At 37.7% G+C, this 27,304-nt stretch overlaps 1 protein-coding gene across 8 annotated transcripts in view; it reads left to right on the top strand.

Annotated features, from left to right (window-relative positions):
• Window positions 1-27,304, top strand: part of tns1b (tensin 1b) — a 370,155-nt gene that overhangs the window by 188,359 nt on the left and 154,492 nt on the right. Inside the window, exon 1 of one of the 8 annotated variants that reach the window (XM_051710899.1) lies at window positions 15,211-15,605. The exons of the other annotated variants lie outside the window; for them this stretch is intronic. Within the exon in view, the coding sequence (XP_051566859.1) occupies window positions 15,585-15,605 (21 nt within the window). The 5' untranslated portion in view covers window positions 15,211-15,584. Of the gene's footprint in view, window positions 1-15,210; window positions 15,606-27,304 lie in introns of those variants that run through there. 8 annotated transcript variants of the gene reach the window in all.

Genomic DNA, 27,304 nt, shown 5'->3' with positions numbered 1-27,304 from the left:
GTGTTTTAAAATGGACTGTGTCTACAATGTGGGCCCTCCAAAAGAGGAGACCAAAGCTCACAAATCTGATCTGGACTTTTCATGTCAGACAGCAGAGTATTCTTCTTCTTTTCATGATTTATGTGTTTCTGCTCAACTCTTTGCACTGCAGGCTTAGATACAGTTGGGAAAACAAACAGCTACACCCAAACTCTGTAAGATGGAGTAATCAAGACAGTAAGGAAAGTATGTAAACCACAGGCCAAGTGAGGAACAGTATGAGCCATTAGTCCAAGCACAAAAGGATACACATATTAGAATGGCAATTAGCATAAGTTTATAAAATGTTTTATTAAAAACAGACCATATTGGCATTGGTACTGCCATAAGTGATATTAGTTCAGTATGCGTAATGAGTTGCTTTCTTCTGTTGCGTGGAGTTTGGTTGGGTGTATGTCATTATTTTGGTTTACAAAGCACAAATTCTGTCATTGTACAAACCAGAGTTAAGGATTTTCAACTCCTTTTCTGACTGCAACTTCTCCTAGAGATTTCAAGCTTCATACACTAAACCAAAGTCCTCATGTCTGCTTATGTGTTGGGCCCCTAGTGTTGACTCAACACACCTTAGCAACCATCAAACCAAAACCTAAGTCTGTCTGTCCGTCCCTCCGTCCATCCATCTGTAGAAAACATAGCAACATGCAGAACACCTTAGTAATTGCCTTGCAACACCATAGCAATCGTGAGAACACCTTAGCAACTACCTAGCAACCACCAGAACACCTTAACAATTCCATAGGAATTTCCGAGCAATGCCCTAGAAATCACCTAGAACTCCTTGGCAGCAGTCTAGCAACAGCTTAGCAAAACCAATCCGAACACCTTAGTGATGGCCTAGCAACAACCAGAACACCTTAGCAACCATAAAGAAACTACCTAGCAATGCCCTATAACGCACCCAGAACACCTTAGCAACTATTTAGAAACAACCTAGCAATCATTCAACGTACCTAGCAACCAGTTCTCAACTGGTTTTAATTCGGGACCCATATTTTACATTGGACACCCACCATAGGACAAATCATAACCTGTATTTAATGTATCCTGGGTCGCATTTTCTTTTATCTTGCATAATTTTGTTCATGGTTTTCAAGTATAAATGAATGTATCAAGTGACATTTTAGTTGTTGATGTCAAGATACAGAACATTTTCTCTCCCCCCTTTTAAAAGTTGATGAGCATATTTATTTATATGAGCCCATTATTGTAATGTTGTTGCTGGCACTGGCAATGATGAAGACAATGACGATGAAGTAAAGAACCCATGTGCAAATTTAATGACAAAAGTGAAATCCAAAAACCTTAACTACAAACGTTAACAAAAAAACATGAACTTGACTTTAACTTGACATAAACTTACAAAGTTACATTCAACAATACCTGACACTGGACAAAGGAAAACATGAGGCTTAAATACATGAACATGGGAGAACACATGACAAAGATAACCAATAAAACCTGAGAACTCTAAATTAGATAACAAGACAATAAACCAATGAAAACAAAACACATGAACATGGAGGGAAAACATGAACTCACATGACAAGGGAACACATGACATGAAAAAGGAACTAAACTTTTCAAAATAAAAGACATGAAATACATGAACACACACATTAAACATTACAATTATATTTGGTATCTAGTTTATTTCCTAATTTCAAACGTCATTCAAACAAAACATTCTCACTGGAACACCTTAGCAATTCCGTTGAAACTCCAAAGCAATTCCCAAGTAACCACCCATAACACCTTAGCAACTGTCTAGCAACAGCCAACAACCAATCAGAGATCACCTTAGCGACTGCCTAGAAACAACAAGAACACCTTAGCAACTGCATAGAAACTCCCTAGCAATACCCTAAAACAGCGTTTCCCTACCGGGGTGCAGTGGTGAGATCAGAGGTACAGTGTGAAATATCCTTCAAATGTTCTTAAAATTCAAAATTGTTTTTTAAGAAAAAAACTTAATAATAATAATAATAATAATAATAATAAACAATATAATACATTTCTCAATAATAACAAGTAATACTGATACTAATACTACTACTAATAAAAACAATAATACTGCAGATCTCTCTCTCGCTTGCAGCTCATTGGATGCTTGACGCGATAAAACAGTCGCTTCCATTTATAATCAACGAAGCTGTCTACATTGCAGGGGTGCGACATTGGCGCAATCTAGTTTTGCTTCGTCACATCATGGTGCTCACTCATATTACAGCACATTTCACAACAAAGTCAGAAATGGCAAAACATATTTATGTTTAATGCTATCAGAACAGCTGCAGGGTGAAGAGAAATGCTTAGAACCGACTACTTCATCAGCTTGTTAAGCACCTGATACATCTCTCATCTCCATCTGAGCTATACAGGTATTTTCTCTGCCCTGTGAAGCAGTCATTTTAATAATAAGTAGGCTTTTGTACCGATTTTCATGATATAAATACTATATTATTAATAATATACATGCATAATGTTCAAAAATATAATCTTATTATCTATCTTTATTATACAGATTATAATCTATTTTCAGTAAAACTGATTTAGCAGCAAAGAGCACCTTAGTGACTACATCTACAGTATATCTCTGTCGAGCAACAATGCAGAACACCTCAGCAACTGCCTAACAACGAATCAGACTGTAGCGACTGCCTGTCTGTTACTTTTAAACTTTAACACAAGGTTCAACATTCAAACTTTCCTTTTCTATTTAATTATTATATCCATATGCTGCTAAAAAGCCTGCAGTTAGTTTTAGTGCTCGTTCTGGTTGTCAGGTGTGTTATGAGCACATCAGAGCTGCATGTTCTCAGCCCCAGCAGTGGAGCATGCACTGCTGATGACTAGATTTCTGGATACGGTCTTCACGCTGTAATAAATTCCACTCAAGCACTTAGCACACCTTCATATTAATGTTTGTCTTTGAGATGTCTCTCCAAATGGTTTGTGTGATCTAAGCCTACTGAATTTGATTATGCGTTTTTATCAGTCCAGCTATTGTTTGCAGCCGAAGAGCGATTAAAAGTGTGACGTGTGAGAAATAGTATTCCCTGAATCTTCAAAATGTGCTTGAATTCACTGCAGCTGGAGATACTACCGGTAATGTTAATGTAAAATATGATTTTTATACACAGGGATAAAAGGTAGCTGGTTTGTACTTTAGCCGTGCATCAGGATTTCTCTTTTGTGAGGCCACTGGAACAAGGACCCTGAAGCCTCCACCTGTGTGCTCAAATTTTCAATTTTCAAAGAATTCGGTTTCCGTCATTAGCGTGGGGTTGTGTGTGTGTATGTTGGAACCTGATATGTGGACATAGGCTTTACTGCACCAGTCTTGCAGAGAGTGTGAGTCTGCATGTTTTGTGTTGTAAGTATGGTATTTGTGTACATTCAGTTGTTTCGAGTGGTTTTGGATTTCTGCAGTGAGCCTGGACTATGAGTAGGCTTGATATCGTGTGACCTCATTGAAATGGTCTTCCCAGACGAAACCGTCTGTTGTAAGAGTTGCGAGTTGTAAAAACAATTCTATTCCATATATGGTGTCATTGCACAGCTGGTTTTAAAATGTCTACCAGCAATGCATTTATGAAACTTTAAGGAGTAGTTCACCCAAAAATAAACATTTGGTCATTATTTACAAACCCTCATGTCGTTACAAACCAGTATTCTTATTTTCTTCTACTATGGAGCACAAAAGGAGAAGTTTTGAAGACTCTTTAAGCAGCTTTTATTCCATACAGCACAGTTCATATTGACCATAACTGTCAAGCTCCAAAAAGGCCAAAAGACAACCCATAAAAGTATCATGAAAGTAGCCTATACAACTTGCACTATAATCCTATATATAAAGGAACTATATTGAAGTATATTTCACTAGATGCATTTTCTGAAGCCATACAATAGCTTTGTGTGAGGAACAGACAGAAATTGTATTAGTTATTCACTGATAATTTTTTTAACTCAAAGGGCAAGCTCTCAGATCTCATTTGCTGTGTCATGATTGGACACATGGCACGCGAGAACCAGTGGTATTTGGTGTCAGTGATGTCAAACCTGGAGCGATGTGTCTAAAAGTGGCATTTTTGAATTAAAAACAAGCTAGAGTGAGATTTCAGTTTAAGTATGGGAAAGATTTAAGTAAACAAAACAAAATTTTTAGTCTGTTCCCCACACAAAACTATCATATGACTTCAGAACACTTGGATTATAGTGCGTGAGTCAAATGGACTACTTTTATGGTGCTTTCTTTTTTTTTTTCCTTTTTGGAGGAATACCCGAAAAAAAGAATTTCAGGTATTCTGCCTAACATCTTATTTTGAGTTTCACGGAAGAAAGAAAATAAAATAACTTGAGGGTGAGTAAGTAACAGAATCTTCAATAAATAGGTGAAGAAGGATGCTTTATTAATAGTTGTATCTGCAACGTTTGTACAGTCCTTGAAATGCACTGTCACAGGTTATCTGAGAATGTCATCTTTAGCGTACGTGAGGATTGGAAGTGATGTTCTGTCATTACCACACGCAGCTTAAAGAGAGGCTTCAGGAATTCACACTTTGTTGAACGCACCAGAGTGAATGTGCTCTCCATATATGGAGAATGGTATAACTATGAATGCTGTGGTGGGCTGCCGGCTTGCACACCTGCCTCTCTTTGGGGTTTCTGATCGGCCCCTGCATGTTTCAGCAGGACGTTCCTCTCTGGAATCACGGGAATGTTCTCCTGTAGCGAACTGGCTGGAGTGTCTAGCGGACAGGAGAAATCGTTTTGGATTTGGGCCCTCTTGATATCTCGTGCTATGCTCGACTGGGCAATTGTGTTTCCTTACACGTAGCTCCAGACATTAAACACTATCCTGAGTGTTACCTATGGCCATAACGATGCTTATTACAGGCAGCACTAAGAGTGTAATAAAAGATAAAAAAATCCAGGACACAGGAAATAGGTCAGATACATAACATGCCAGCATCTAATAAGGGAGCTTTGGAGACTGGCCTAAATACTTTGCTAACAAACAACATCAACAGACACACAAAACACAACCTTTATAATCTAATTCGTCAGCTTTGATTGTTTTGCTAATGTATCACTAGCCACATTTACATGCAATTATAAACAGAATTTGGTCATATTCCATGTAATTGTTATACTGTATATACGTCACGAAAATGCATTAACCTGATTTGGCCATGATTATCCCATGTAAATAAATTGTTATTGTAAAAGTTTGTCTATATACATACAATATATACATACTGTATATACTATATAAACATAAATATCTCATTATTCAGCGTTTGCTTAACGTTATGATTATATCAAAATTCCATCTGAACAGTAATTGGTAAAAAATTTCCCTCTTTTATCTAATCAAGCAAGACATCAGCATTTTTCTTTTTTCTTTTCCAGGCTAAATGTTGTCAACATTTGCTCAAGAGCTCGTTTGGGTTTGTGCGGTACCATTTTGATTTTAATCAAGGTGTGCATTTACATGCATTGCAATACGCTGATACCTACAAAAAAATCAGACTATTAAAAAAAAAAATAAATCTAAACATGCAAGATAACTACATTTACATGAGATTTGGATCATCTGAGCTCAATCGTCTGATTATTCTGTGCTTTTAATGACAAAATGTAAACAATTGTGCGCATGACACTTGTACACATTGGATCAGCCAGGAAGAATGGCGGTAAAGGTTGTTTTGTTTTGTTTTTACCAGAGCGAAATCGGGGTAATGATCAAAAATCTTTGTGTGTCAATCGGTTTATGCTTTTATGACGTTACCCTGAACAAGGAGAGTCGTTTAATATGATGACACATCACTGGCAAAAATCAGAGTGCATTATTATTTTTATTATTATTATTACTATTATTATTATTATTGACACTCGCGCACGGTTGTTTACAGCTAATGCGAGGAAACGGGAAGAACCCACAAGCTCATTTTAAACCCTCATTTTAAAGTGCAATAGTTTGCAGTCAAGAATTGTATAGTTTTGTGTCAATAATGTGCGCAAGCTTTTTTTTCCGGTTTCCTCGCATGGCTGTAATCTATTGCATGCACAAGTGTCAATAATGCGCACCCTCATTTAGAAAAATCTGAATTCATTAACATTAGAGCTAGGGTTGGACAGAATTCATGAGTATACACACCCATTGTGAATGTGGCAGAAATGTTGTTTTCTGCGCACAGAACACTTGTATGCAGTTTTAAGAGATTTTATTTTTTTATTTTTTTTGTGCTTGCTTAATGGGATAGTTTCACTCTTTCTCCACTCTGCTCCTCCTCTTTCATCAGGCTTGTCATTAATGCTGGATTCTGCATCCCACACCATACCAACATCTGGTAAGCACAACTGCAGGGACATTCCGACCAGACATCTCACTTTGAAGCTGGCATCTTCTGTATAATTATTTTGATATCACCAACAAAACCCCTCATGTTTTCCAATAGGAAAGGTGCGTTCCTTAAAATGACCTTCAATTGTTGCCTTTCTTGAAACCATCATCAGAAATACTGATTCGATGGTACAACTGTACAACGTCACTCCACAACAAATGATTGTCTGGATTCTTTCATTTTTTTCAAAATGAACCTGAAACATCAGTATCCTAGTTTAAGTACGTTAACCACAGTAATAATTAGTGTTGGGAATTGAGAACAAGTTCTTATTCAGAACTCAAAATAAACCAAGAACCATTGCTGTTTTATGTTACTAAGAATCTTTTCCTCTGCCGTAGCTCTCAAATCATTTGCAGTCACGTTTTTAACCCCACGTCATGAATGTTCACTTGACATGCTGGAAATCTTGCCATTTGCCATCGATGCCAAACCTTGTGCTATGAATAAAAAAATAAAAAATACATAAAAAAAAAAAAAAAAATATATATATATATATATATATATATATATATATATATATATATATATATATATTTTTTTTTTTTTTTTTTTTAACACAAGCACAAATAAGATTTCCGTCTGTTCCTCACACAAATCTATTGTATGGCTTCAAACTTAAAAGTCTGCACAGAAGTCACGCAGTATGGACCAATTTTATGATACTTCTATGGTGTTTTATTTATTTATTTATTTATTAGTTTGGTTTTTTTTTACTTCTATTAAATGGAAAACAAGATAAGATTGTTTTTTATGGAAGAAGATAAATAGAATAACAACATGAGGGTAAAGCGGCCTGATCTCACGAAAATTACATGACCATTGCAAAATCTTTTGCAAAAACGAAATTACGTGCTTCATTTTTACAGCAGGGGGCACCAAAAGCGAGTGAAATGGTGTCGAGATCAGACAATGTTTTTAACTGAATATTAGATGGAGGTTTTAATGAGTAAAATGTACCTCCCTAACCTAAAACTTACAGCTAAACCTAACCAAAATTGCCCTACATGCAAATAAAGAGGTGAACAAAACAGACATTCTTGCCCAAAACCAACACCTAAACCTAACCGATAGTGTGGAAAAAGAAAATGTGGCATGGGAAGCATATTTTCTAATGCAACCACATCATTTCGTGTTGTTTATATTACACTTTCGTCTTACATGTCAGCTTGCGTGCTTGGCTGGGCTCGAGCCTCGGTGTTCCGAGTTCACTTGAGCTACTGTGCAAGCTATTCAAATTAAGGTGGGTCTGTAATACAAGTGATGCGTTAGAGGAAAAGTGTGTCGTTATCATGACATAGCAGTTTGTGAGAAATAGTGCAAAACATAAATGTTTATAAAGTCATAAGCAGCCGGTGTAATCGTGATTTGTGTGAAAGTGAAACAAACCCACAGTTGTTGTAACGTCTTTAGTGTTCATTACACCAGGAAACTGCAGCAAAACGTAAAACAAAAATTTTATGTTAACACTCATTCTGAGACAATTCTACAATCGGAATATGACACTTATGCCACCAACATTGGAACAAGAATTTTGAAATTCTTTACGATTTCTATCCTTTTGGTTTCATTGATGTTGTTTTGGCTGTGATATCTCTACTCTACGCTGGTGTTTGGAGACTGTGTGTTGGGGAGGAGAGTGGTGTCGTGTAGGCGACCTGAGCACACACCTCAGATTGAAGTCAACAGAGAGCAAATTGTGTTGTGCATCAAACTCAAAGTCTTCAGAAAGACGTCTTCACTCCAGTTTGGACTTTAAAGTGAGCGAGAGAGAGAGAGACGGTTAATATTTTAATGCTTTTGTGTGTGTGTGTGTGTGTGTGTGTGTGTGTGTGTTGTTCATAAAAGATGTTATCTGCTGTCGTTATCAGAACTTAGAAATACCAATTTGTTGGCTTTGGTGCTCAGCTGCTTTTTAATAGTAAATGTCATTTCATGTACACAGGATAATTGCATTACATATTTTGTTCTTTTACAAATGTTATCTAACTGTTTGTCTGTCTGTCTGTTGCAACCAAGAGCCCCTTAACAACCACCTATTAAGCACCCATTACCTGAAGTATCTTCAAATTTTGTCAAGCCAAGATTCAAAGCATGTCTGGATGAACTTTCCTTTTCTAGTAAAAAAAAAAAAAAAAAAGTTTGTATCCCGAAGGCAAAAGATAACAGTCAGTCACTGTCAGTCACCTCTCAGCAATTGCTTTGGTTCTGTCTTATCTCAAACAGCCCCGAAGCAAGCATTAAATTCCATGATGTTAGTGATGCCCGTGCGTTCACCTGCATGTTTTCCTCAAATGTGAGTACGAGGGACCTTTTTGCTAGCCAGTACAGTATTGATATTCCTCAAACATTGTGGATAGGGGTTTGCTCTAAACTATTTAACCGAATGAAGAAGCAAACATTTTACGGCAATACCTGCTATAGTGTTTTGTAAAATCAGCAATTTGTAAAATCAGGCTTGCATACCCAGAAGTGTTTGCGTTCACTGACAGCATAGAGTATATTTCGGAGTAGCACTACTCTTTTGCTGCGTTGCAAGCACTGGTACTGTATGTACTTTAGGAACAAGTCTACAAATCTATGGTTCTGTTTTGTTTTGGAATCCACCACATTTTAAGGATCTTTGAAAAGAACGCAGTGTGCTGGAAAGTCTGGCTGTTTTTGATGGAAAAATATGCAGTGTTTCTCAGATCAGCTCTTTACAGCTACACAACTCATGCTGATTGCTGATTTAGGGGCTGCTCCTCAGCGTAGCTCAGCCCGCCTTTGAGCTTGTCAACTCATGTTTAACCTGTAAACTGAGAACTTGATAACAACTAGAAAACGAGAGATGGGTGGGGTGAGCTGATGAGAGAGAGAGAGGGAGAGAGAAGCTGCAAGGTTTTTGTCTGTCAAAACCAAGTCCATCCCATTGAACTTGCTGGGAATTCCTGTATTTGGGCTGTTCTTCAAAACAGGTGCCATTTGATTCCCTCATATACAAATGTGCTGAAAAAATGGCTTTAACAATTAAAAGCTGATTCCATATATAAGTTGTAAATATAGAGATTTTTCTAAATGCATCAGTAATAATACAGTAACTTGAATTGATTTATATATGTTTTTTTTTTTTCTTGTGTCATCACAATGTCTAATTGGTCTGTTTTAGAATATACTGTATGCTAGGACTGCCGATTTAACGCGTTAATTCAGTGTGATTAATGATATAAAAAATAACGTTACAATGTTTCCTACAGAATTCAGCTCTTGTAGCAGGGGGAAACGCCCCATCTACCCCCTTTTTTATTTTATTTTATACTATATTATTTATATCGTTTATTATATTTGTATTATATTTAAGGAACATTTTATTTTTTTATATTTATTTAAAAATATATATATACAGTATATTTCAAAAGTGTATCTGTAGCTAGCTACACTGTCATTTGAACATTGAACAACACTGATTCAGTGAGTCAGGTAGCATTGTCACATGCTTGTCCTTTGGACAAGTAAATTGGTTATTCACTTGTCTGTGTAAAACAAGTTACTTGTCCAGTATATTATGATACATTGTCACAGTGCACAAAATTTTAGTAGTCGGTCATTTAATTTGACAATTATCGATACCAGCTTCAAAACCAAAACAATCAATAACAATAAATAATTTGTTAACTATATAAGAATTGTTTCAAGTTCTCAAGAAATTATTCAAGACTAGTGAATCATCAGTAAAAAAGTAAACAGCAATAAAAACAGCAATGAATGGAAATAGATTAAAAATAATGGAACAAAAAATGCAAATTAAGAAAACAGTGCTTTTTTAACAGCTTTAAAAGATTTTGACAGTAGTTTCAAGTATTCAGGTAAACATTCAGAATGAAATGCGATATGAAATTACTACTGGTCTTCACTGTATGATTATAAAACTTTTTAAAGCTACTAAAGTTATCCATCCAAGAGCAGTGATTGTTTTCTCATTTTCTTGTTATGGTTGTTTGATTATTATAATGACACACTAGACAGCAGCAGGTCTATTAGCTTACATTTACACTTACAAGTCAGACAGTTTGATACAAATCCACCTTTTCCCCCACTGTTTACGTTCACTTTAGACAAGACAGGCATTTTGGCAGAATTTTGAAATGTATTTGGCCGGTCAGGCGTTTATATGCATCTCCACAATCATTCTCGAAATATGTGCATGTTCAGCACACGCACATAAGCCAATCGCTTGCGAATTATACAGTTATGCACTCTGGATTATTATTAAGAATATGAACTTTGTAATATGTGGCACAGGCCTAGACTATATAAAAATATAGCTGGTTATTTTTTCGTTATTTAAGTTTTAATCAGGCTATTTGTCTGGCCGAAAAAAAAAAACAAACAAACAAAAAAACAAGCGTTAATTTTGAGCCCTAATTACAAATGTATAAAATAATAACTAATAACAACAACCCCATTATTATTATTATACAGGTAATATTTCTCTAATAATTTCTTAATTTGTACGTGGCATTGCTATGGGATCTGGTTAAAAAAAAAATGCAGTAATTTTCTGTGTGATCAAAAGTCTTTGAATAAGCACCTGTGAATTCCAGTATGGTAAAATGCTCTCATCTCCGCTTCTGTCCACAAAAAAACGTGGTGTAATGAGATGTTCGATTTGTAATTGTATAGTAACTTGTAGTTGTCAGTTAAAGTGAATTTAGAGCGCTGTAAATACAATTGAACATAACACATCTGTTATTCTGTGCATGAGATGAGATTCTTGGAGGGAGCACAGACAGAACCACCTCACGTGCGCTCAGAACAGAGCTCCGCAGAGCAGCGTGTGTAGATTGTTTGCTTGATTAGAAAAAAAAAAAACTTTTGCAGTTAAATATTCATAAGGTTATATCTTGATTTCGATTTTATTTCAATGGATCGCTCAGCCCTACATAAACAATAGAATGCAATAGAAAAACGTGTTGTTTTTGCGTTATTTCGCGGAACACGTTCTTTTTTTATCTCATCACATTGAATTCAGACTGCAAGCTCACAACTTGAGTATCATTCTCTTGCCGTGGTGCTGGAGATTCAGTAGCGGCGGAGTGCCGGAAACACTGACGTGTTAAACAAATCAACACAATTAATCATGTCCCTGGACCATAAAATGGAATATTCCTACAATCGGAGCAATTCAAGCTTGAAGTACCACCTGTTTTCAGCAGGGGGCAGTAAGCAAAACTCCAGCTGTATAAGCAATGCACAGCTGTACATAGAGCAAACCAAACTTAGAATTGCTTGACACCAGTGACAGCATAAGATGGTTCAAACACAGCTGAACAGAATGCAATTTCGAATGCAAGGTTCTTGAGACATGTTTTCTAAGTTTTAAACTAAATTTACTTGACACTGCGACCTAAAAACACTGTGTATATGATGCAACACAACCAAAGCGAGACGCTCCATAAGCGTTCATCTGACGCAGGTGTACACTGAATCATCCTTAGAAAATCCCTTATAATAAATCTGTCTCAGACAGATTGACTAATTCAATTGCAGAATGTATTGTTGTGGACTGTAGGTCAATGATAGCTTATGTTCAACAGTATGGAAATAAACAATATTTTGCCTTCTAAAGCCACTTTTTGTATTGTTTTATCAATGCTTTACTCATCAGCTACAATAATGTAATGCATTTTAATTATCTGAATTATTATTTTTGTATTACATACAGATGTTCGCAAAAGTTTGCATACCCTTGGAGAATTGGTAATATATGTAACATTTTTAAAGAAAACATGAGTGAGCAGGCAAAACACATTTCTTTTATTTCTTATGGGATCCATATTCAGCTGTAGGTTATAACAGAATGGCTTAATCATAAAACAAAACATGGCAACAAAGAACAAAATGAAATTACCCCTGTTCAAAAGTCTGCATACCCTTAGTTCTTAATACTGTGTATTGCCCCCGTTAGCATCAATGACAGCGTGCAGTCTTTTGTAATAGTTGTCTGAGGCCCCAAATTCTTGCAGGTGGTATAACTGCCCATTCGTTTGGCAAAATGCCTCCAAGTCATGCAGAGTCTTTGGTCGTCTTGCATGAACTGCATGCTTGAGATCTCCCCAGAGTGGCTCAATGATATTAAGGTCAAGAGACTGTGATGGCCACTCCAGAACCTTCACCCTTTTCTGCAGTAACCACTGGAGGGTCAACTTGGCCTTGTGCTTGGGGTCATTGTCATGCTGGAAAGTCCAAGAGCATCCCATGCGCAGCTTTCGTGCAGAAGAATGCAAATTGTCTGCCAGTATTTTCTGATAACATGCTGCATTCATCTTGCCATCAATTTTCACAAGATTCCCCATGCCTTTAGAGCTCACATACCCCCAAAACATCAGTGAGCCACCACCATGCTTCACAGTGGGGATGGTATTCTTTTCACCATAGGCCTTGTTGACCCCTCTCCAAACATAGCACTTATGATTGTGAACATAAAGCTCTATTTTGGTTTCGTCACTCCAAATTACAGTGTGCCAGAAGCTGAGGCGTGTCAAAGTGTTGTCAGGCATATTGTAACCGGGCTTTTTTTGGCATTGGCAACTCGACCATGCAGCTCATTTTTGTTCAAGTATCGTCGTATTGTGCTCCTTGAAACAACCACACCGTCTTTTTCCAGAGCAGCCTGTATTTCTCCTGAGGTTACCTGTGGGTTTTTCTTTGTATCCCGAACAGTTCTTCTGGCAGTTGTGGCTGAAATCTTTCTTGGTCTACCTGACCTTAGCTTGGTATCAAGAGATCCCCGAATTTTCCTCATCTCGACTTGACTCTGCTCGCTTTTTGGGGGTTTTCCACTGTGGATAGTACCTGGTACCTGATAGTTTTTTTAGTACCACCTCGGTCGAGGTTCCAAGCGAGCCGATCCGATACTAAATGTGATGTCAAAACCCTGCAGATCACTGATTGGTCAGAGAGAATCGTCACTACCAGAGTCACTGGATTTGCGACACGAGACATCAACCCGCTAGTCTTAAAGTTAGCAACAGCGATAGCAATATAATTTGTTCACGCGACTTTCAAATTGTACAAAGAAATGGCTGTGCACAAAACCACGCCGTGGTCAATAAACGAGATGCAGACTTTCCTCTCGTTAGCGACGAACGAAATGACGCAAAACGAAAAAGTCTTTCAGGAAGTGCCTCAGCTGTTGGCTGCACACGGCTACCACCGGACCTACCAACAGTGTAGGGAAAAGTAAAAAAAACCTTAAAACTGACTACAGAACCATCAAGGACCACAACAGCCGGAGTGGTTCAAACAGAAGAAAGTGGAAGTGGTTCGACCAAATGGACGCTATCTATGGCTTTCTGTATGAAAGCTGCACATGGGACGCTCTTGGACTATCCAGCACGACAATGACCCTAAGCACAAAGCCAAGTTGACCCTCCAGTGGTCATAGCAAGCAATGGGAGGGAGAGTGCCCTGGACTCGGTGTTGTTGGAGTCCACGATGGAGGATGGTACGTTTTGTTACGTTCTACTCTACGCTTCACTTTATTTAGTTGACCAGCTACTGGAAAGCTTGCTTCTAAAACAACCAGGCCAATTTAACTGTTACACATGTGTAAAATCACCATGCATCAACTGCTTTATGCAGCACAATGAGCTAGTAGCTAACAGCTAGCGGTCGTGTTATTGTTTATGGTCAGTAGTGTTTCGCATTTAAGTCACGTTTAAGATGATGTCACGGCAGTAGAGGCGGCACATCTATGACAATCAGCCTATAATTCCACCCACGTTCAGGCTGCACTAAACTGCAGTGGAAAAGCGAGCTCAGAAAGTTGAAAAAGAGTCGAGTCGAACCTTAATGTGCTGTGGAAAAGTGCCATAAGTGATTGAACAGTACTGACTGGCATTTTTAAGGCTTTGGATATCTTTGTATATCCTTTTCCATCTTTATAAAGTTCCATTACCTTGTTACGCAGGTCTTTTGACAGTTCTTTTCTGCTCCCCATGGCTCAGTATCTAGCCTGCTCAGTGCATCCACTCATTGACTATTTATACACAGACACTAATTGCAATTTAAAAAGCCACAGATGTGGGAAATTAACCTTTAATTGCCATTTAAACCTGTGTGTGTGTCACCTTGAGTGTCTGTAACAAGGCCAAACATTCAAGGGTATGTAAACTTTTGATCAGGGCTATTTGGGTGATTTCTGTTATCATTATGATTTAAAAAGTAGCCAAACAACTATGTGATAATAAATGGCTTCATATGATCTCTATCCTTAAATATAAGACAGTTTTTTTGCATGATCAGTCATATTTTCAAAATCAATGCCAAAATTTCACAATTTCTGCCAGGGTATGCAAACTTTTGAGCACAACTGTATTATATAAATGATGAGTAATATATAAATGAGAAAATGATTACAGAATTTTATGCATAATTATGTCCCAACATATTTTGAAATGTCTTAATTTAGTTTGATATGGCACAATGCCATTTATTAACACTAAAACATGTAAATTGTCTGATAGAATGTTTGAAAAATTTCTTTTAGAAAATCACCATTTCAAAATGAAACAGGCACATTCTTGTTACATAGAATGACCCACTCTGTATATGTTTCTAAAGATTTTCCCCCGTCTGTTCTGTAAATGCTTACAGTGAGAGAGAGAGAGAGAGAGAAAGTGAGAGAGAGGGGGATAGAGTTAGGAGCAAAAATGGGAGGGCATAATTGAGAGGGATAAGGGGAATGGCAGTAGCCCGGAGCCAGACTTCCTAGATTGCTGTGCTGTGCACTTGTTGAGTTTGTAGGTGCTATGCCTGAAGCTGACCTGGTCTCTTAGTCCATAGCCATATATAGTGTGAATATCTTTTATATTTCTTGTTTTTGGCTAGACTGAACAGGCAATGTAAGTCAGTATTTGAAGCGCTGAGCCTTTCCCGCAAAGCCAAGGAGGTAAATGTGTTCGAGTGCACACACATACATGCCGAAGCTACTCCGACGTATTTGCTGGCTGGATTATACAGTGTTTCAGAGAGACGTGTACAGCTCTGCCTGTGAGTCTGACTGGGTGAGACTGCGGTACTGTCTGCTTGGAGGAGAATGCAACATTTGGGCTAACACACACACACATTCATACTCTGCCATACGCTCAGAGGATGGCCACTGCTGTGTTTCAGGTAAGGAGACAGACGTCTTGCTTGTTGGCGATGAGAACTTTCACAGATATCCTGGGAATCTTAATCTCGTTTAGTCTCGGAGCTGTAGTTGTGTGTGTTTGTGTGTGTATGTGTGTGTGCTGCAGTGCAGAGTAGACAGTTTGTTTGCTTGTTCTATGTCAAGACAGAGCATTAGTGTGCACGTCTGTGGTTCTCAACTGGTTTTGCTTCAGGTTTTACATAGGACTTTTTAAGTTGACACAGTACCAGAATTGTTTAGTAGAAATGTAAACAGAAATGTCCTTAAAGGAATTTTTTTGTATTTTTTTAATTTATTTTTTTATTATCCGCTGTGGAACACAAAAAGCGTTTAACCAGGATAGTATGGACGTACAGTCTCAGTCGCTATTCACTTTCATTTCAAAAGAGCAGCATCAACATACTGCTAGATTCCAAGGAAGACGGTGCATACGAGATTTGATCATTCAAAATATAAAAAAAATAAAAAAAGAATAAAAATGGCGAGAAACTTTACCTAATAATAGTACCTAACATATGCACTTTCCAAAAAACTAAAAAAATAAATAATAATTTACCTAACATTTTGATGTTGATTTAACATGAACATGTTAAGCATCAACCCATTAGCCACATTTCCAAGTAACAGATAAATTTGTGCTAAAATACTGTGGAGTTTGATTGGATGCACGGCCCTTGACTTCAACAACAAAAGATCCCTTGTAAAAGTTGATAAGCCTATTTATTTTGCTATCCTAACTATGCACAATTACATGTGTTTTTTTTTTCATTTAATTGTTCACAATTTGCATTGCATTTTCCCTGCTGTCAGCAACCAATCAGCATAAACCCGAGAACCACTGATGTTAGTGTTCTCAAACGTGTTTAATGGATGGGAAAGCTCAGACAGCTGTGTGTTCTGTAAGGGTGAGACTAGACTGGTAAAATAAGCTCTCGTGGATTTCTGTGGTCAGTGAAAACCATGGAACCGCTGTGGTGATGTTGAAAAGAAATGAGACATAACTGACGTTTAACCCACACTGGGTCTGGAATGCGACTGCAATACTGAAAAAGAAAATGCTTTCATAGCATTTCAGTGATGTTGCCAAGATTTTAAAGGGATTGTTTACCAAAAATATAAATAAATTAATTCAGTCATTTACTCAGCCTCATGTCTTTCCAAATCTTCATGCTGTTATTTTTGAAGTGGAACAAATAAAAAAATAAAAAATGTGCATTCTCCTCTTTTCCTTACGAGGACAGTTTAAAAAAGTACATAAAAGCACCAAAAAGTGTCATAAAAGCAGTCCATATGACTAATGTGCTATATTCCGAGTATTCTTAAACCATACGATAGCTTTGTGTGAGGAACAGACCAAAATTTAAGTCGTGAGGAACAGACCAAAATTTAAGTCGTTGTTCACTAATAGTTAGTTCCAGTGAGCTAGTAACCACTCGTTGAGTCAGTGAGTTGAACTCGAGAACTAAATCAGTCCAATTCATGGACATCATTCAGACCGGTTTTTTGAAGTAAATCAAATGATACATTGAAAAGTTTTTTATTTGTTCTTTTTCTCTCTTGAACTCTCACATTTTAAGTATTTTAACTTAATCTAAATATCATAATATGACACACAAGTCATATAGACTACTTTTATGATACTGTATATTTGGGTCCTTTTTGAGCTTTAAAGTGAGTCACTATCAACTGTTATTGTATTGCAAAGACTAACAGCAATGTTCTTTAAAATGTATCCATTTGTGTTCAACCTTAAAAAAGAAAGTTATACTGTACTGGAATGACATATGGGTCAATAAATTGACAGAATTAGCATTTTTGGGTAAACTGTCCCTTTAAACATCAGATTTGATGTCCATATATCAAATATACTTTATGAATCGCCAGAAGAAAATGTTTTGCATAATCGTTGAAATTCTAGCTTCTATGTAAAGTGGAGAATTCATTAGTTAGTTCTGTGAATGATGTTTTTGTTTTGAACAAGTCTCATGTCTGGAGTGGGCTGGTGTAGGTCTCAGTGTGGTCCCACGGCGAGGTCATTCAGCATTGATTTGGGTCTTTGAATGCTGTATCATCAGAGCTTTTCTTTCTACTGTAACAAATGCGCCTGACAGGATGACAAAGCTGCTGTTAAATGGTGAACAATAGCTGTCCTCCTGCGGCACTGACTAACACTGCGGCATGTGGCTTACGTTCTCTCTCACTTATCTAGAGGATGAATCTCACGAAACCTGTCAAGAACATGTCCTGGTCATATTTCACCCCAAACTCAAAAGAGAGAAATACAAATTTCTATTTTGCTTAAAGAAAATTAAACCTATATATACAGTTGTGCTCAAAAGTTTACATACTCTGGCAGAAATTGTGAAATTTTGGCATTGATTCTGAAAATATGACTGATCATGCAAAAAAACTTTTATTTAAGGATAGTGATCATATGAAGCAATTTGTTATCACAAAGTTATTTGGCTACTTTTTAAATCATAATGATAACAGAAATCACCCAAATGGCCCTGATCAAAAGTTTACATACCCTTGAATGTTTGGCCTTGTTACAGACACACAAGGTGACACACACAGGTTTAAATGGCAATTAAAGGTTAATTTCCCACACCTGTGGCTTTTTAAATTGCAATTAGTGTCTGTGTATAAATAGTCAATGAGTTTGTTAGTGCTCACGTGGATGCACTGAGCAGGCTAGATAATGAGCCATGGGGAGCAGAAAAGAATTGTCAAAAGACCTGCGTAACAAGGTAATGGAACTGTATAAAGAAGGAAAAGGATATAAAAAGATATCCAAAGCCTTGAAAATGCCAGTCAGTACTGTTAATCACTTATTAAGAAGTGGAAAATTCAGGGATCTCTTGATACCAAACCAAGGTCAGGTAGACCAAGAAAGATTTCAGCCACAACTGCCAGAAGAATTGTTCGGGATACAAAGAAAAAGCCACAGGTAACCTCAGGAGAAATCAGTGAGTCAGTGCTTGTTGACTCGTGAACCACCTGGAGCATTTCAGTGTGTTTCGTGAATAATCGTTTAGACCAATTTTGTGAACTGATTCAACTGATTTAATTGAAAAAATCCGACTTAAGGAAAAAAAAAACATTTGGAAATCGCTACTAGCCACTGCTCAGAAGCGTAATTGAACTTGAATGGGTGCTTCATGCAACCCTAATGCAGGTTTCATTGCATGCCCCTCTTGCAGTGTAACACGATTAAAACCAGTGGGGGAATGGCCATAGGGAGAACCGGGATTTTTCCCTGTGGGCCGGCCAAGAAATGTGGCCGAATGGGCGGCGATAAGCTGAAACGGGCCGCCGCGTTATGCCGAGCGGGTCAGCGGGTCAACAACTTTTGGGCCAGTTTCTATGTAAAATCCAGGGCCTGGGATTTCTCTTCCCAGTCCGCCCCTGTTTAAAACTATCAGCTGATGGAGCTTATAAGAACCTATGAAGATTTGCAGTCACTCAAACAGGGCTAATTAACTGACCGTTTTGTTAGTCCCCCACTAAGCTGTCTGACCTGCGATCACTGCCAATTGTTTGATGTTGATAGGTGTTTTTTTTTTCCCTCTAAGGAAAACTCTGTTTTGCTTCCAATGAGAAACACAAGTTACTGGCAAGCCCACACAGAATCTGCACCTGCAGAATTCCGTAGAAAGTTCAGTTCTGCGGAAACGTACAGAAATGCTCACCATTCATTTTGTCAATTTGATGAATTATTTTGGCTGAATTAAGTTAATTCTGCCACCGCAGCTTGCATTCTGTGCATCTCTTGCTTCTACAGCAGATAACACATTATGCAAATTAATAAAAGAAAATGCTGAAACCTTGCAGTTTAATTGCTTTTTATTTACTGGTTATAATAATCATCACAACCAAAACTGTAAAATATACTGTAGGTCTTTTCTGTACTAAAATGGGCATTTCACTATCAGTGGGTGTTTTTTAAATGGGATGGGCATTTCTCAGCTATCCAATGAAAGTACGGAATCTCTATGTAGCAATCAGTGGCCGTTTCCAAACCAGGATGGGCGTTTTTCAACTATCCAATGAAAATATGTAATCTCTATGTAGTAGTCAAATCAAGTAATGCACTTGAAAAACACCCATCCTGGATTGAAAACGCCCACTGATTGGGAAACATCCATTTTTATTCTGCTTAGACACCAGTCTTGAAGCTGCAGTAAACTTTATACTAAAAGTAAAATATCAATCTTGTAATTTTTAAGAATATCAGGGTCATTGATTAAATAGAAATCATGACAAATGAAGACTGTAATTAAACAGAAAATCAATATTTTTTATCCAGCCTTAATAAGGCTTTGTTCACACCAATTTATTTCTCAAATCCGATTTTTTTAGACTGACTGTTCAAGCTGCAGGTTATATGTGGACAGATCAGATTTTTTTCTGTTCAGACTGCAGCCACTTTTGCTAGCACATCCACATTAGTTGTCATAGTAACGTGCAAGCTTGCGTATGTTCTCCATGCATGAGTGTTTAGCAATGGGATGTTTTTCATGTTGGCAGTCTCCAAATATTGACACGTTCTTCACAGGAAATGACTTATAAAACAGGAGATATGGCATATGTAATGTTTATTGCTACTAAGGTTTACAACTGTCCCGTTTTTGCCAGACGCCCCTTATTTAACCCCAAGCGGGACGTCTTTTGTCCTGTATTTTATCAGGTAGCAAAACATCCTGTATTGAATGCTTTGCTTTCCCCCTTATTGAAGTGTAAAAGGGTCAGACAGCGAGACTCTTGAAGAGGACCCCCATCCTGTATTGAAGCACTCAAAATGCTCAAGCGTCCCACATTTGCGTGAAACGTTCAACTGTATCGTGCTGTGATGGCTCGCATCCGGTATTGGTTGCCACACCTTAGTGCATCTCTTTGGGTGAATAAAGCCAATTTATGTAGAGTTTTGCACTGCTTTGTCTGCCCTGTAACATATACTTGACATACTGGGTGCATTCCATTCAGAATTGCTAATCCCTATTCCCCTCATAGACTTTACCTTCCGCTGTCGAGGGCTGAAAGATGTAATAAAACAGTCATTCTAAACTCAATTTAAGTACGTTTTTTATTGAACATTATTGTTTTCCCTTCAGAGTGCCCTGCGAAGGATCATTTATGCCATTTGGAACGTAGTATATGTCTTCTTGTCGCAACATCTGACGAAACAAAGCATCGCACACAACGAATGATGAAAAGCACATTAAAATCTGATCTGACCATTCAGACTGAGAGGCTTTAACAAAAATCTGATTTTAATCCGGATTCCAAACCACCTACGAATGTGGTTTGGATCAGGCTTGTAAAAATCTGATTTTTTGTGTTTTTGTCCTAGTTCAGACTACAAAACCCTAAATGGATTTTAGTCAGATTGGCTATGTAGCACATTTTAGCATGTTTGAAGGTATTCCACAGAATTCCATGCATAAAATGCAAAATAAGTCTTCAGATTACCATGTGAGCCTAGTTAGTCATAAGTTAATGGCTGACAACAACTTAATAGTAAGAGTAAAGTAATATTTGCAAGTAATCTGTCCAATATTAACCAGAAAAGCAAACAAGCTCTTTCCCCCCCCCCCCCCCCCCCCATTTATGGTCCACTTTTGGCCTCCAGGTCAGCAAAAAGAGAGACTCTAGCAACGTGGTTGAGCTGTGAGCAGCTCTCCTCAACATTCCTCCTGTTGACTTCGATTGTGATTTAGGGGCTTCTCAAAGCTCCTCTGTAACTGCATTTCCAACATTTCCCTCTTACTCAAATCAAGTGAGATGAATCCACGTCCAAAGCAATCTAATACTGTCAGGTGTGGAATTCTGTGTGATAAATGTCTGTTTGAAAAAAGGACTGTTTTGGAAGTTCAAGGACCATTTGTATTGCATGGCTGGAAGATGTATTCGGGCTGTTTTCAAACTTGGTCCAAACCCAAGTTTGATTCCACCCCCTTCTCCCTTCAGGTCTGTTTTCATGTTGTATCATATAGGTCCAGACCATGGTATGTTTGCATTATCAACATACTATCAACCACTGCAACTAAAGCAATATATACACTAATACATTTTTGTTTGAAACTGCAATGATTTTGGTATGTTTATGCCTCATTTAAACTGGGACGGCGTTTTTCTCTACTGAAAACTGAGACTTTCAAAAACACCCTGTGAGGAGGAGGAGGGCGTGGCCGGGCCGTGAGGCTTCTGTTCAGCCTGTTCCCGCCTCCTCCTTGCCTGTCGTTTAACTGTTACACACCCGGATAACCAATTACTTTGTAAAATGATGACAGTAGGAGACTAAAGTGAAAACAGATTATCATAAAGGAATTTTTTCTATAGATTTACCAACATAACTTTACATTACTTTACGGAACAGCACTTGCATTTTTCTGTCGTGGATTTGTTGCAAGATATGCAAAGAATGCCAGTTGCTCTCAAAGGCAATTCATTTGGAGGCAAACAGCTATAAGAAATGCAAATTATACATCATCAGTAGCTGTTCTTTTCCACAAGTTTAAACTCACTATCTCAGATAAGCTGCAGCCAATGTGCATGTTCAAATTGACCAGCAAATTACGCAGTAGCGCAGTTTGGTTTATGCAGTCATGTGGTTGTGAGCATTTGCAACATTTTAAACAGATATTACAGTGTTGGAGGTAAATGATTGGACTCATAACTTGCCCATAAATGTGAAAATAGTTTTTTCCCATGTGCCGTTAAGCTTTGTTTACATTCTTTTGCCGTGTCTTCCCTCGCAACATGCTCCCTCTTTAATCTACCTCAAATTCATACCTTGACAAAATGAAATGTTTTTGGGATAGATATTTTTCTTTCTTGGAAACGGGCAGATTTGCGAAGCTCTGAGATAATTCTCATGTTCTTCTGATATCTTATCAGGGGAGCACTAACAGTTATTACCACATAACATACTATTTACTTTGTTTGTGACAGCCCTTCGTGTGAGGTATTGCAGATGTTTGAGTTACATCTGGAATCTGTTAGTATGGAACGCCGATGAAAGCTCGACAGATATCCGTAGAATTTGTACATCCGTTGTTTAGAAAGGTTAACAAGTTCCTCATTCCTTGCTTATTTGTTTAGTAACTATTTTAGCTAATTTTAAATGGTTTCAGCTACCAACTCAGCTCCATTTAGAGGGGCGTTCACACTGATAACTATAAAATCGCTGGAGATGGCCATGTTTTGGTGTTTCTGCTCAACTGCAGAATCAAACCGTATCACTGTCTGCACTCCCATTAGTTGTCATCACATCGCATTGCTGCTCATTTGAATAAAGTTGAATTCTGCTTTACTTTGTTGCATTGACAACAGTCTCTGTAGTTAATGTTGCCGGAAATCGACAACTCTTATTGAAAATAAATGAGGTTTGGTCGCTTTAGTGCTACAAACTGCTGTCAGTGAGCACTAATCAATCATCACTTACTCAACCTCATGTTCCAAACCTGTGTGAATTTTTTGCTCCATGGAACACAAAACAGCCTCTGTCCCATTTCACTTTAATTTTAAGGGAAAAAAGTAGAATCAGCTTTCTTCAGAATTTCTCTTCTTGTGTCCCATGGAAGAAAGAAAGTCATACAGGTTTGGAATAACACAAGGGTAAATAAATTATGATATAATTTTCATTATGTTCTGCAGGGGGCATATTACAGAAACATCCTAACTTTGGAATCATATCTCTTTTCTTTGTTACCATGGCAATTTCAGTTAGGATCTCATTTAGGAAAAAAGCAATAACAGAACAGCATTTCCTAAGTGCATTATCTTAACTACAGTTAGGATTTGCTTCTGTAATATGAATTTGTGAAAAATCTTAATTTAACTGATCAGATCTTAACTTAAGACTTAAGATAGGAAGTTTTCTGTAATACGCCCCCTGAATCCTGCAGATTTTGCCACCAATGTCAGTGGAGAAAAAAAAATAATCTGTAAGTCCGTTCTCATACTATCACATAGACTTAGTGCACTATTACGGTTTATGACCTTTAGACAGATAGACTTTCCCGTAATCTCTGTTGACTACTGTGTTAAAAGAGTGACTGTTAGTGAACGGCACCACAGAAAATTTGTTCAAGATGGCCCCATTCTCCAGGGTCGTTAAATTCGAGTGCCAGTTAACAAAATTCTGACAAAATAGCCAAATGTAACCAAGATGTGGCTGTTTTGTTTGGGGCCTAGCTTTTCACGAGGTCACAGCAAATTAGCAGCAATCTTTAAGAGGTTTTAAGGCATTATCAAGTTGAGGTCTGTCCCCGCTAAACGGTTGGAGGTGGGGAAGTTTGGGAGGAGATGCTGACAGAGGCAGAAACATGCTCCACGGACATTCCTGAGTAGAAGCCGAGACTCCAGCACTGTCGAGAGGGGTTTGATTTAAGACCCCTGCAGCATCTTCACATCCTGCAGCAGTTTAAACGGATGAATGTCTTCGCTTTGCGGAAACAAAGCACCATCACTCGTGTGGATTGTTTATAACTGCAGTGTGGCGGGTGGCATGTTCAGCACACTGCGGATCATGGAGTATCATGAGGATGGGATAACATGAGAGGGGGAAAAACAAGGCAAATGTGAATCAAGAAGAACGGAAACTGCACTTTGGATACGAATGAGTCAAATATGTTTGTGACAGTTCAGTTGAAATGGTATTTATTTATACAGTATTTGCTATGTTTTAAGTAAGTGACTGCTATGCGTTTTTCAAACACCAATACTGATGTCAATATCGATATATTGCCATCGGCCACCTTGATATAATTAATGATAGACCAATATATCAGCCGAGCCAATTACTTGACCAATATTTGGCCATTAGTAGATTATTGGCCAATAACAGCCAATAACTCTGCCCAAAAGGCAGATTAACAGAAGTGGTATTTCATGTTTCAAAACTGAATGCATATTTTTGTTTTCGTGAATTAATTAAATATTGTGAAAATAAGTATTAATTTAAATATTCATAAGTAGATCTGATTTGCTGTCATGTAATTTTATTATTATTATTATTACAGCATTTTATTAGACACATTTTTTAAGTGAATTTTGGGTAAATTTTGTGAAAATATAAAAAAAATGTATTTTGTGTAGGTCAGATTTGTTGTCTTTAACTATTATTATTATTATTATTATTATGCATTGTATTGGCCAAATATGTAATTTTAGTGAATTTTAAGTAAATTTAGTGAAAATAAATATACATTTTATTTAAGCAATTCTGTGTAGTACTCATTTTTATCATAGCATTATATATATATATATATATATATATATATATATATATATATATATATATATATATATATACTATATTGCCAAAAGTATTCGCTCATCTGCCTTTAGACGCATATGAATTTAAGTGACATCCCATTTTTAATCCATAGGGTTTAATATGACGTCGGCCCACCGTTTGCAGCTATAACAGCTTCAACTCTTCTGGGAAGGCTTTCCATCTGGTTGAGGTCAGGACTCTGTGCAGGCCAGTCAAGTTCTTCCACACCAAACTCGCTCATCCATGTCTTTATGGACCTTGCTTTGTGCACTGGTGCGCAGTCATGTTGGAACAGGAAGGGGCCATCCCCAAACTGTTCCCACAATGTTGGGAGCATGGAATTGTCCAAAATCTCTTGGTATGCTGAAGCATTCAGAGTTCCTTTCACTGGAACTAAGGGGCCAAGCCCAGCTCCTGAAAAACAACCCCACACTATAATCCCCCCTCCACCAAACTTCACAGTTGGCACAATGCAGTCAGACAAGTCCCGTTCTCCTGGCAACCGCCAAACCCAGACTCGTCCATCAGATTGCCAGATGGAGAAGCGTGATTCGTCACTCCAGAGAACGCGTCTCCACTGCTCTAGAGTCCAGTGGCGGCGTGCTTTACACCACTGCATCCGACACTTTGCATTGCACTTGGTGATGTATGGCTTGGATGCAGCTGCTCGGCCATGGAAACCCATTCCATAAAGCTCTCTACGCACTGTTCTTGAGCTAATCTGAAGGCCACATGAACTTTGGAGGTCTGTAGCGATTGACTCTGCAGAAAGTTGGCGACCTCTGCGCACTATGCGCCTCAGCATCCGCTGACCCCGCTCTGTCATTTTACGTGGCCTACCACTTTGTGGCTGAGTTGCTGTCATTCCCAATCGCTTCCACTTTGTTATAATACCACTGACAGTTGACTGTGGAATATTTAGTAGCGAGGAAATTTCACGACTGGACTTGTTGCACAGGTGGCATCCTATCACAGTACCACGCTGGAATTCACTGAGCTCCTGAGAGCGGCCCATTCTTTCACAAATGTTTGTAGAAGCAGTCTGCATGCCTAGGTGCTTCATTTTATACACCTGTGGCCATGGAAGTGATTGGAACACCTGAATTCAATTATTTGGATGGGTGAGCGAATACTTTTGGCAATATAGTGTGTATATATATATATATACTGTATATGATATAAATAATCCATACATATCATCCCTAAATATAATACAATTTAATGTCAGCAAATAAAATGAATCTTGAAAACAGAAATTGTTTATGAAGCATTGAAAAGGCTGTTGATAGTTTTGGAGCTGACACAAAGGAGTACAACCTCTGTTAATTGGCAAAGCGGACATGGTTATCATCAGATTGCAGATAATTTCAAGATGCCCAGATATCAGCTGATTCAGCATGGCCAGTGTGTCAGTCTATCATTGGTAAAAGGGATTATAAAACTACAGACATCGGTCAATACAGTTTAAAGAATAGTTCACCCAAAAATAAGAATTCTGTAATAATTTACTCACTCTCATTCCAAACCCATATGATCTCTTACATGAAGTACAAAAGGAGTGAACAATCTTGTTAATGGCTCAAAAATAAATAAATTAAAAAAGTCTTAAATATAGAGATAAGTGAAATATAGTAAAAGGGCAAAAAGTCTCTGAATAATCTTTGGTATCTCCTGTTACAGTACATTACTAACATTGGCTATAGACATGTACAGTAATTGCTTCTTTGGCTTGTACACTGCTGCCCTAATGATGTGGCCCTTTCCATTGAAGTAGGTTACGCAAGTGTTACTGCAATCCATTTGGCGGTGCATTATATATTATTATTTTTTTTATTTTTTTTTTTTTTTTTCCAGATATAAACCAAAATACCCACAGTAATTAAAAAGTCCAACAGTTAGGCGGAACTATAATGTTCTGTGGCAACAATTTACGTACTTATTTTTAAAGTTCCAGACCGATGAAATTAGATGGAGTCACTCTCAGACAAACCATAATTGTGTGTATGTGTGTATTAATGGGACATTTTTTTCCCTTGATAAACAGATAAGTTTACAGAGTTTTTGGAACAGATCTTGTGAGAGAATACAAGCACAACCCCATACAGAAGCTGCACCCACAGAACTATGCAAAATTGGAACGCCCTTCATTAACTAAGTTCTACACATCCCCTGTCCTCTGTGTGTCCCCTATTTTGTCTAATTTGATCAGTCCCTCCAGTCCCTTGGTTGAATTCTTGCAAATTCAACTAATCTCTGCATTATTTGCAGTAGCTTGCAATTTCTTTATAATTTCCGCAAATTTTCCAAAAAAAAAAAATAAATAAAAAAAATAAATACGAGGAAATCCCACCGCTTAATGTTTGACAGCAGCAAAACAAATGCTTGAAAAGCTTGAAG

Source organism: Myxocyprinus asiaticus, chromosome 11 (assembly GCF_019703515.2).
Source record: "Myxocyprinus asiaticus isolate MX2 ecotype Aquarium Trade chromosome 11, UBuf_Myxa_2, whole genome shotgun sequence".
Taxonomy (NCBI): Eukaryota; Metazoa; Chordata; class Actinopteri; order Cypriniformes; family Catostomidae; genus Myxocyprinus; species Myxocyprinus asiaticus.
The sequence above is the reverse complement of the archived record's forward strand: the minus strand, read 5'-3'. Positions and strand labels throughout refer to the sequence as shown.